At 34.5% G+C, this 13,143-nt stretch overlaps 1 protein-coding gene across 3 annotated transcripts in view; it reads right to left on the reverse strand.

Moving 5' to 3' along the window:
* Positions 1-13,143, reverse strand: part of TM2D1 (TM2 domain containing 1) — a 40,184-nt gene that overhangs the window by 10,344 nt on the left and 16,697 nt on the right. For all 3 annotated transcript variants that reach the window (XM_036026192.1, XM_036026190.1, XM_036026191.1), the window contains 2 exons: positions 11,227-11,318; positions 2,912-2,985 (listed from right to left, as the gene is read on the reverse strand). In XM_036026192.1, the coding sequence (XP_035882085.1) occupies positions 2,912-2,985; positions 11,227-11,318 (166 nt within the window). The remainder of the gene's footprint in view (positions 1-2,911; positions 2,986-11,226; positions 11,319-13,143) is intronic.

Here is a 13,143-nt window from a genome sequence, read left to right on the forward strand (position 1 = left end):
ATTGTGGGCCAGGTCCCCACTTGGGGACAGGCTAGAGGCAACTGATCAATGTTTCTCTCCCCTTTTCTCCCTCCCTTTTCTTCTCTCTAAAAAATGAAAAAATAAATTAAATCTTTAAAAAAAAGTCCAGATTGTGAGAAAAGGGGTTTAAATAAAATAAAATATTCTATTTTTTTCTGATTAAAACAGAAAAACTTAAATTGTCTAATCTATCCTTCATGGTGTACTCAAAAATATACAAGCACAAAAGAATGAGTGTTTATTCTATTTTTAGTATGTATGTATGTATGTATGTATTTTAGAGACAGGGGAAAGGTGGAAGAAAAAGAGAGGAACACTGATATGAGAGAAAAACATCAATTGGCTGCCTCTCGCACATGCCTTGAGAGGGGACAGAGCCTACAACCCAGGCATGTGCCCTGACTGGAAATAGAACTGGCAACACTCAACTAAGCCACACTGGCCAGGGCAGAATGAATGTTTCAAAATCTTCAGAATTGCCTTATAAATAAATACATAGTAGTTATACACAATAGTTACCTATAACTGAAAGACTATATGCTACACATATATTTAGATTTTTTGTTGAATGCACAAAAAAGAACTGAATTATTCATGCCACTCATTCATATAGTGCCACCTGCATATTTTTAATAACAGCAGCAACCAAAAAAAAAACTTCAAAAGTTTATTAACAAATAAACTCATGAAAGTATTTTCAGTATATATAGCAACAACTAAAGCTTACTTTAGCAATATGTACATTATACTTTGTTGTTTTTGTTCAAAAATGAAATAACTAGATCTATTTTTAAGAGAATTTTCTTGGATTTTTTAATAAATACTGCAAAGCAAAGTATGTTTTTATAGGTCTTGAGTTCATGTATAATATGGCTCTGGGATCACAGCCCAATAGAAAAACATTGCTATTCATTGGGGAATAATATTTAATGGCAAAAAAGACAGAAAAGAAAAGAGAAGGAAAGAAAAGAAAGGAAAACTATTGTGGAGAGAATGCAGAAGGAAAAAACAATTAAAAATGATGGAAAATGTAGGAAGTTAAGTTCATGAGAAATTGAAAAATATATTTGACAAAAATGTATTTGTGACATGGTTTTATGATATTGTAGTAAAAATTTATTTAATATACCAAAAAATTATTTTCTGATGTGGTCAACATCCCATGTTAAGTACATCAAATGACATTTAGAATAAGGCTACAGGTCTTATTTGGCTGCATTTGAAACTGATTTACTTCCCCCCAGTGTGAAAGCAGTCTAAAGTGGCCATATCTATTAAAATGTCTTATTTAGAGAAATGTAATGCAGAAATTCAAACACTCTAAATCTAGATCAATACTCTCTTAATGTAATAGTGTCAATTCCAGATTTTCAAGAAAAGAACTATTTGTTCTGAAAAGTTTAGGAATATATCTACCAGAAAGTAGTGGCTAAATCAAATAAGCTCTATAATTTGATATAAAGCTATAAAGTAGTGATATCACCAAAGAACCAGTGTGAAAATATTAACTAATGGTTGAGTTTCAAAGTCACTGAATCCTGGCTATCTTAAAGAATCCCAATAACACATTAAATTCCTTGGAGCCTCATTTAAAGTGAGAAACCCATTTCTAAACATATGTGCACAAGTACCTTAGCCTCTTCATGCCTGCTTGTCTGCCCCACCGTCAGAGAAGGCAGGATATTTGGTTAAGCATATGTTTACGAATAAAGACAGGAAAAATTCAACTTTAAAACCAAATATTTTCCTTGTTTAATTCTGGTATCTTATTGGTCCATATGCTGCCTCCTCCTCACAGTATGGTACCCTCCTCACAGTATGCTACCAAAAATCTCCTAGAGTTTGACTTTCTTTTAAAACATAAGGATACCATCAAGCCGACCGAATTGATACTGTATGTAGGAGGAAGAAGAGCAAAGCTGATGATGATCACAATACATACTGACACACTTGCTGAAGACATTAGGTGCTCCATAAGTGCTTACTGAAATGCTGTTTTGTGACATTTATTATGATAAATTCATCTTTCTCTAACTTAAGAATCCTCATGAGTTAACCACAACCAGTTCAGTATAATTTAACAGAAAACATCTGGTGGCACTTTTAAATGCCTAAGGATAGCATTTCACAAACCATGCCTGCCTCCACACCACTACAGCAGCAGAAAATGAGGCAAGCACAGAGAAGCACAGAGGAGTATCAAGAGAGTCCTGACACATCATTTGATTACATCGATTTGGTCTTGCCTGAGACCAGTCCCACTCTTCAATTATCTAGGGAGAACCCAGACCTTCCTTTTTTCTTTTTCAGCTTAAGCTAGCTGGGTTTTAGTTTCTGTAATTTGCAACCAAGAAAATACTACTATTGAGTGCCTGTCCAATGCAAAAGAAAATCTTGTTTCTGCCTCCATATGTTCACATGTAAATATTAAATTCCCATCAATATCCAATTATAGTAATTGACCATGTGGCTGTAACTATCAGGAAAAGAAATAGTAAGTTTGAGAAATAGCCTCAATCCTTCTTAGAGATTCATGATCTATGACTCTCTAACTTCTCTAACTATAACTATAAAGATTCTGAGAAGTTATCCAGTAAAGAAATCTCTTTAACTCAGTTGGAACCACATTTACAGGTCATATTTGATCATAGAATCCTTTTTTTTTTTTAATGAAGGTATTATATCTTTCAGAAATCCTACTTGGTATAGCATAGGCTGGAAAATGCTACTTGGAAACATAGCCTATGATCCCTTGGATGTAGCATCTGAAGAAAAACTGAAAAAGCATTCTTAACTGCTTCCTAATACATTTAAAATATACCAGGGAAGGATTACAGAACTCAAATTTGAATGTAAAAGTAGTTCATCACCTAGATTAAAACTAACTTACCTGCATTGAAATAAGAATGAAATCAATTAGGCTCCCAATTCCGCAAAACCCCACAGTGCAAAACTTTAACAAACCTAGAAAAAAGAAAAAGGGAAATCACGTATGACCTGGAAAGTCATTGAAAAGTTAACAAACTTTTTCATTTCCCAATTAACCATTATATATACCACACATTCTTTATATCAAGAATATACACCTGTCAGAATGGCTATCATCAATAAATCCAAGAACAACAAGTGCTGGAGAGGATGTAGAGACAGGGGAACTCCTTGGCACTGTTTGTGGGAATGCAGATTGGTGCAGCCACTGTGGAAAAGCAGTATGGAGATACCTCAAAAAATTAAAAATGGATCTACCTTTTGACCCAGCAATCCCACGTCTGGGAACATATCCAAAAGAGTCCAAAACACCAATTTGAAAGAACATAAGCACCCCTATATGTTCACTGCAGCATTATTTTCAATAGCCAAGATATGGAAGCAGCCCAAGTGTCCATCAGTAGATGAGTGGATAAAACAACTATGGAACATTTACACAATGGAATTCAACTCAACTGTAAAAAAGAAAAAGTTTTACCCTTTGCGACAGTATGGATGGACCTGGAGAACATTATGCTAAGTGAAATAAGCCAGTCAGAAAAAAACAAATACCATATGATTTCACTTATTTGTGGAATCTAATGAACAAACTGAAGAAGCAAAACAGAGACAGACTCCTAGATGGAGAACAGCTGACAGCTACTGGTGGGAGTGGGGGGTGAAGGGACTGAGCAAAAAGAAAAAAGGACTCATGGACACAGACAACAGTGTAGTGGTTGCTGGGGGAGGGGGGATAAGAGGACTAAATGGTAGTGAGAAAAATATAATAAAGGTCATGCATATCTATTTTAAAAGAATATAAAATTAACACTTAAAAAAATCAAATCTTCACCCTACAATATGAGAAAAGTTTGAGGTTCCTTTATACAGAAAAGCCACAACAAAGTTTACTAACTCGCTTAGCAAATAAATATATTAGGAACTGAAAGAAAAACTCAATGTAATCTTTCAAAATTTCTTAAGAGAAAAGGCATAAGGAAATGAATCTTTAAATCTCAGTACATCAGAATTAGTCCTAAAAACCTTATTTATCTCTTTAGACTTAAAATATGTGATCTAAGTTTCAATATATTTTCAAAATAGAAAGCCCAAATAAAGATTGACAAGGCCCACAAAAAATAATCAGGAAAAAACACTGATATTATAGTTAAACTGGAAACTTTTATTAGTAACCCAATTATCTTGAATTTATCCTATACTTTTTCCCCCTAAGCATCTCATGTTTATTAGCTCTATAGTCAAAATAACAAATCTGTGCACTATGTATACACTTCTGTTCTTGCTCCCAACCTTAGAGCTAAGGTACTAAAATAGACGATAATAGAGCACATACAAGATATAACACAAAAACATGATGATGAAGTAAGAAGAGGCAGATTGGGATGGGGGTGGGATGAGTAATCTCTCTTCTATATTTAAACGTGACTTGCTTTCCAGACATTCCAATTGAGACACAAAATGGTATGAAACAAGACTCTTTGTGAAAGGCCTATTATAACTATCAACTACATTATAGATGCCAGCTAAAAATCACAAGAGTGAATGAGATCACCCTCTGGACACAATTTGGAAATACACAAAAAAGGCTGAAATATGTAGGTACATTAGATGATTTTTCCACATATATCAGAATAATGTTATAAGTACTAGGATAATACATGTTGGAAATAATTCAAAACTATTAAAATATAACAATTATATGAAATTATTCTTCTAGTTTTTTTCAAAACACTTACTATCCACTTAATAGTTTATATTTGATCACTGTCTCATGCCAGCCCCATTAGGGATGTGTCTTTTATCTCTTTTATTTACTCCTGTGTCTTTATGTACCTACAGCATTGTCTTGCACATGGAAGATCCTCAGTATCTGTTGAATGAATAAATTTTCTCAGCTTTTCTGTTTCCTAAAGACCCCTAACTTTTCATCCATCATCTTATATAACAACTCCTTTAATTATTTTTTTCATTAGTTGCATTTTCATTAGGCCTGTCTCACTCCAAATATGAGATATTAACTATGGTCCATCTATGGTATTTCTATAAATTTAAAATAAAGGATGGCTTACCTAATGAAGTTGCTAATAATGCTATCTTAAATTTGTTTTAGCTTTGAAATATAAAAATACTTTATGAAAACAAGATAGGAAGGACACTAAGGATTAAAAATGATAACGAGGCAAAGTGAATAAATGTTATTAAGCCCAGCAATTCTTCATGCTATCACTATTTCTACTGCTAATCAAGAAATTTAGATGACATAAATCCACATTCCTTATAGCAGCATCATCCAACCTAATCTCATCTCTTGTAAATTCCTTCTGCGTTACAGCCCAAAAAACTAACCAAAGTTCTCTTAACTTGCCCTCCCTGCTCTTGTATCTCCTTCATCCATCTCTGCATTTGTGTACTACCCTGTTCTCCACCTCACTTCCTCCTTCTCCCTACCCTCACTATTCCCAATAATCTAGCTAACCCCTAATAGCATTCTAGAACTTCTAGAAGTCTTCTCTAATGCCCCCAGGATAAATTTAATACCATTCCTAGATGTTCCCCAGCACCTTTAAGTTGCAGCCTAGTACATACCCCACAGTGTGATTTATTATGTACTTATTTGTCTGTCCTCCCCTATGCTTCTGTGAGCAACTCAAAATCAGGGCTGTGTCATTCCCACACATAGTCAATATGACTACTGAAGGAACGAACTATAACAATAATAAATTCTTATTTGTAAATAAACACTAATCAACTTGAACAAAATGAAGCATGCATTCTAAACTGTATTTATTAAAACCAATACAGGCCATTACTCCTATAGGTTTCATTATTTTGAGCATCAATACCAGTTTTTTTAACAAATGGGATATTTGTAAACTACCAAGAGTAGGTTGACTACTTTTTTCCCCCAAATATAAAGTTTTCTTTGTACAAACCCTATTTACTAACTTCTTACTATGGAAAGAAATATCAGCTTTAGATTTTTAAAAGTTGTTTTAAAATTACAAATAAAATGTTTCTAATCAAGAAAAACCCATTTTTATCCTGAACCATTACTATTGTAGATATATTCTTTCAAAAAGATTACGCTACCAAATGACATTAATAAAGCTCATATTTGGAGTCTACTTTATTTATATTTTAGTAACTTAAAACTTTACATTTTAAAAACACAAACTCAGTATAAGGATTTATCTGGATATAAAATAAAAAGAACAGAGATTAATTTTAGGCATTTAAAAAATTTGGTATTTTTTATTTTATTATAGGTTGAGTCTTGCAAATACTCTTCTGTCTGCATAACTGTTTTAGAGAGCAAAGATTATTTCATATTGAAGTCACTGTTGACAAACTGCAAGTGTTCTGTAATGAGTTCGTTATTTGTGTGTATTTGTGTGTGTGTGTGTGTCTGTACCTATAAAGGGAAGCTTTCAAATCTTAGAAAAGTTTAACCTACAAATCCTTTATTTGTCCTATGATATGTGGATATTACATACCAGTCCAAACTGGTAATTTCAAACTTAAAGAAAAAAACAGAAATAATATAACCAACGATTTTTTAAGATACAGGCTTAAAAACATGCAACTTTGTTATTCTCATAAGAAAATATTTACATTTTAAAATAAATACTACCATGCAAAGAGCATCTCTCCTATTAATTGCTCCAAAAGAGCTATTACCTTTGAGAATCCATAATTTTGTAATGCTATAGATAGGCAAAACAAAATATGCTACTTCTTGCATATAAAGAAGTCACAGCTGTTACCACAGTTAAAAACAAAAAGACAAAATATTATTAGAAAAATAAGGCTTTGTGGTGAAGGAAAAAAAGGCTCCTAGCTAAAGCAGCACTGGTATTGAGGAACAAGTCAATTAAAAGAAGTAAAGCTAGGGATGTAAAGTACAGATAGGAAATATAGTCAATATTCTTGTAAGAACTAGGTATGGTGCTAGGTGGGTACTGGGAATGTTGGGTGGGGTGGGGAGGAGGAACACTTTGTAAAGTGTATGACTAACTACTATGTTGTACACCTGCCAACTAGTACAACATAATCCTGAATGTAAACGGTAATTGAAATTTTTTTAATTAAAAAAAAAAAAAAGCTATACATTGTTAAAAAGAAATAAGATCTTCGAATTTACTCAGTTAAATTTTTATTCTTTAACAACATAAAGTCATAGCTGTGGGCTAAAAAGAAATTTGAATATCTAGAAAAAATTTTTCTTAAAGGAATTTTTAGATCTTATCAAGTTTTACTCAATCTCACTCAAGAAATTTCCTTGCTTAATCCTGAAGTAAAATTTATATAGTGAAATATCATATTCAGCACTGTTACCTTAAAAAGCAAGTTTCATATCTGCATGATGTACATGATTTATTCTATCTTTATAAAACTCCAATGATAATAAAGGGTATTAAATTAGCATTTTTCAAAGCTAACTATAAATATAACCACTGCTTTTTGCAACCATAAAGATTAAATAAGATATTTAAATAGGACTATATACCAGTCAACACTGTTTTATCAAGTTAAGATTTTTTTAAATGAAAGTTAGTCATTTAAATTGAAAATACCAAAATTCTTTAATCTTGGATTTGTAGTAAAAATTAAAATTTAAATAACTAAAAACATTTAAATTTTTTAAATTTACAAAATTGTAATCTGACATATTAGATTAGTTGACAAAACATATCAAAATCCTTAACAATATGGTAGCTTAAATGGAAGTAAAATGCAGATAAAAATATTTGAATGCTTAAAGAGATAAGAGAATTTTTAGTTAAAGATAATAAATTTGACATACCCACACTTAGAAACTGTCACTCCAAAATCCCACTAAAAAAATGGTAAAGGGATTTTTAAAGTCACCAACCCAATAGAATAAAGGTAATGGAAGATAAAACAACAGCAACAAAATTTCAGGAGCTATAAGACACAATTGACCTTGAGAAAAGTTGTATCCTAAGCCAACAGCCAATATGTTTGTTGAATTAATGGACATCCAAAGGTTGTAATAATAAAGTTAGTTATTTAAAAATTAAAAAAACACTTTATACTGAGGCATAAAGTTAAATGTTAAAAATTATATTGGCCAGTTTATAGAATCTCACACTCAAACTGAAAGGTTCTCTTTAACTGAAGCTAAAAATTGACTAGAGTGACAGTGACCAAAGAAAGGCAACTCCTGGCAGGAAATTAACATTCACTAACCAAGTCTAATACACAGAATTTTATACAGAGCTTTATACCTGGAGTTTGATTTTGCAGGAAAAAAATTTCACAATGTACCTACTAACATATTCCTATGTGCTGCATTAGGTAAAAAACATTAACTTACACTATAGGACATGAGAGCTCACTGGACACACATCATAAGATACTAAAAAGTCACTTAGTAAGCCAAACATTTTTTAAATATTTAAAATTTAAAATCATCATAGAATAAGCTATTCTAAAGAACAGTGTTCTTTCCTTCCCTCCTAACCTTTTAAAAATTTTTTTAAAGTTAGAAATGTTCCATATATATATGATTGTGTCCTCTTAAAGAGAACAGAAAAGAAAATGCAAAGCCTGGCTGGTGTGGCTCCCTGGATTGAGTGCTGGCCTGAGAACCAAAGGATCACCGGTTCAATTCCCAATCAGGGCACGTGCCTGAGTTGCAGGCCAGATACTCAGTAGGGGTCACTTGAGAAGCAACCACACATTGATGTTTCTTTCCCTCTTTCCCCTTCCCTTCCCCTCTCTAGACATAAATAAAATCTTAAAAAAAAAAAAGGCAAGGATGAAGGCAGAAGGCTTTGGTTGTATTCTAACCATGTGATATCACCATGTCATTTTACTTTCCCATTATGAACCTAGTTTCTCCATCTAATCACATGTCCTTCCATCCATCCATCATCTAAAAAGAGTATTAGACTAAAAAGTATTGATTCTGACAACACAGAGGCCTTCTGTGCACATTACGGAAAGGTATGGTTGCTATTACAAATGGCATGAACGTGCACTTACACCATCATCAGGCCAGGACTACTGCATCGGTCTCCTTTCAGCCTTCTCCACCAGTCTTTCTCTGTCCAAGCCATTTCCCACAATTCCTCCAGTACCATCTTCCTGAATTATACATCTGACCATGATACTCCTCTGCTTACAAACTTTAAGGGGCCCCTGACTGGTGTGGCTGAGTTGGTCGAGCATTATCCCGCAAAGCAAAAGGCCTCCATTTTGATTCCTGGTCAGGGCACATAGCTGGGTCCTCAGTTAGGGGCACACAAGAGAGGCAACCAATCCATGTTTTTCTGATATTGATGTTTCTCTCCCTCTCATTCTCCCTCCCTTCTTCTCTAAAAACAAATAAATAAAATCTTAAAAAAACAAATAACTTTTAGGGCTTCTGCCCTGATTGGTGCAACTCAGTCGGTTGGACTTTGTCCCGCAAAGTGAAAGGTCACCAGTTCAACTGCTGGTCAGGGCACAAACCTGGGTAGCAGGTTTGGTCCCTGGTCAGGGTGTGAATGAGAGGAAACCGATTCATGTTTCACACATTAACGTTTCTCTCCCTTGTTTCTCTCCCTCTTTCTCCCTCCCTTCCCCCTCTCTCTAAAAATAAATAAATAAAATCTTAAACAATAACAACAACAACAACTTTTAGAGCTTCTGATATTAGACAGTAAAATCCAAAATCCCTAAGAAGAACTCAAAGCCTTTTATAACCTGAACACCAGCTACCTCTGCAGTCACTTTTCACCTCCTGCCATCACTGTCCTTTCTATACCACAGGCTACAGTTTCCACCATGCTTTCAACATGCACATGTGCTTCTTCCTACCCTGTTGCCTTTGACGTGCTATTCCCTATAATGCCCTAAATCTCTGTAATCTATTTATCCTTCACACTCCAAAGGCGAGAGAACCAGTCCCCTTTCTGTGTTCTCACAGAACTTTGTTACGGTTCTGTAATAGTACTATACCATAAATTGGCCTACCAACATATTTATTTTCTTTTAACTAATGTGACCTGTGATCATTATTTCCAGAGCACTTAGTTACTTACTTAACAGGCAGTAAACATTTAATAAATGTTTGTTTACTGAATAAATTCATGTACACAGTATTTTTAAACTGTGACTTCTATTTATGACACTGTAACAATGAGCTCCAAGAAAGGATGTCAGAAACCTACTTCCCACCAGCTCCACAGTGAAGACTCCCCTTTGATCTCTGGTGGGTAGCAACACAGAAAGAATTAAGATTAGCTTTGCTGGCTGGAAAGCAGAACATTCAGAAACTTTACATTTGCTCTGTGAAGGGCTAATACAGAAGCAGAGTACTACAGTAAATAAAGCATGATCTCTTGAGCCAGAAAATTGGGGTTCAAATTCAGGTCACTAAACTGAATGTCCTTGGGTAAATCTCTTAATCTCATGACAATTTCCCCATCCATAAAATAAGAATGATAGCAACAAATATATCACAGAATAAAGCAAGGCCTCTATAGTAAGTAAATCCCTTAACCTCTCTGGTGACAATTTCCCTACCTGTTAAAGAAGATTTAAAGACAATGATAAACTCAGGGAGTTGTAAGGGCATGCACTGCTTAAAAAGCTATTGTCAAATGTAGATAGTTGTCTAACCTTTAGTAAATAATTATGGTAAATGTGAAGATTACAGCTAGGAGGAAGGTATAGGGAGGGATGGTAAGGGTAATAAAAGTAGGGCTCCACATCAGTTTATGCTGGCTGCCATAATTCTAACCCCAACTTCTCATGAAAGAAGTAGTTTCAATTTCCAAGCCAACTCTGAGAGAAGTTCAGATAGAATGTTTTTTGAAGAGATAAGGAGAAATATGCATTTATCCATAAAATATTTATTGAGCATCCACTGTGTATCCAGCAGTAGCAATGGCAGCTCAGGTCCACTATCCTCCGTGACTACATTATCTGAGTATGTCTTCTCATAAAGATGAAAACACAGGAAAAGTCAGTATTTCTTATCCAAGCTGAAGTGTGTAGCTAACTGCTAGCTCTATACTCACAGAAGAGCGTTAACTATTTCACCTTAAGAACATGGAACTTGTAACTATTAATAGTATGCAAAGATTTAATCAATAAGAATAAGTACATTGACCTCTTCTTATAGGTAACACAAACAACACAAATCTATTTTGTGTTAAGCAACACAAAGTTTCATGAGGATTTTTTTTTTCAATGAAACATACTCACCCAAGGCAGGGTATCCAAGGTAAAATCGATCTGCTCCCAACCATCCAAGAAAAAGAGACAGTGCAACAGCCACTTTATATGAATAGCCATTTCTGCACAAAATTAGAACCAGAGTGTCACCTTCATACGTTTCCAACATGTTACACTTTAGAAAACAAAACTGTTAATTATTATTTATTTGCTAATTGATGCATTCATCCGTTCATTCATTCAATTAATACCTTTTGGGCAGCTACTGCATGTCAGGCACTATTCTAAGCTATTGGAATATTTTAATGAACAAAAGACAAAAAGATCCCTGCCCCTAAAAAGTTTACAATTTTGTGGTAGCAAGCAATAAAACATATTTAAAAAATAAATCATATAGTAAGAAAGCCATAAATGCTATGAAAAAAAGAAGTGGAACAGGGTATGTAGGGAATCCAAAATGTTAGGGATACAAACAGGAGCCATTGAAATGGGGTGCTAAGAGGACTCACTGAAAAGGTGACATTTAAGTAAAGACCTTTGCCAGGTGAGTCAGCTATGTCATGTGTGAGGGAAGAGTGCCCCAGACGACGCAACAAGGATCTGTTAAAAAGGAGCATACCTGATGTGTTTGAAGCCTATTAAGGAGGCCAGTGTGGCAGGAGTGGAGGGAGAGAAAGGAAGAAGAGTAAGAGACAATGTCAGAGAGAGAACGGGGCAAAGAGGGTAGCTCATGCAGGACCTTGAATACCACTGTAAAAACGCTGCCTTTTTTATTCTGAGAAATAATAGGAAACTACTACAGGATTTTTTTTATTGAATCTATTGGGGTGATATTAATAAACTGCAAGACTTTAAGCAGAGGTGTGATATGATCTGATTTAGATTTTAAAATAATCACTAACTGCTGTCCTGAAAATAAACTACAGAGGAGAATCTATCACAATAACATCGTATAACAAACCACCCCCAAACTCAGTGGCTTACAAAAATAATTATGTTCACACTTGCAGGTTGCGATGGCTGTGGTTCAGCTCAGCTAGGCTGGGGTCATCTGGGAGATGGTGCTTTAAGCTGAAGTTTGGCTGAGTCTGTATCTAGGCTGCAGATTCCGTTCAAATCAGTTCCACTTAAGTTGTTCTAGGGTACAACCTGAAGGTACTGCATTTCTTGGGGCAAGTTCTTTCCAGGACATATCACTCAAGTACAAGTAGAAAGCTAAACTTCACTATCATATTTAAGCCTCCATTTATTTCATACCTGCTACCATTATACAGACCAAATCAAATCACATGGTCAAGCCCAAATCAATGGAATGGAAAGTATACACAGCCCAGTTAAGAGGGACTGAGAGGGATGAATTCGCTGAACAAATTCAAACTACCACAGGGACAAGATGAGTTTGAAGACTATTACAATAATCTACATGAGAATTGATAGTGTCTTGACTTGGAGTAATAGTAAAGGAAATAGAGAGAAATGACCAGATTCAGACATATTCTGAAGTACAGCCAAATGGATTTCCTGATGTATTAGATTTAGTATATGAAAAAAAAAAGTAAAGATAATGCTAAGAATTTTATCCTGAGCAACTAGAGGATTGAGGAAAGCTGAGGATGGACTAGACCTTGGAAGGATGGTCAGGATTTAGGTTTTGGACATGTGAGTTTGACATGTTTATCAGACATTCAAGTACAGTTGTCCAAAAGATAGCTGGATTTACAAGTCTGTGGTTAGGGAGAGAAGTCTGGGCTAAAGACATAAATTAGAGTTACAAGCATACAGGAAGTATTTAAAGCCATAAAATTGCCATGAGTACAGATAGATAAAAGAGATTCACAGACTGAGCCATGAGGTACTCTAATATTAAGAGATTAAAAAGAGAGAGAGCAAGAGAGAGAAAGCAGGAGACTGAAAAGGAGCAAACAGTGAGGAAGAAGTATAACTACA

Source organism: Phyllostomus discolor, chromosome 5 (assembly GCF_004126475.2).
Source record: "Phyllostomus discolor isolate MPI-MPIP mPhyDis1 chromosome 5, mPhyDis1.pri.v3, whole genome shotgun sequence".
Classification (NCBI taxonomy): Eukaryota; Metazoa; Chordata; class Mammalia; order Chiroptera; family Phyllostomidae; genus Phyllostomus; species Phyllostomus discolor.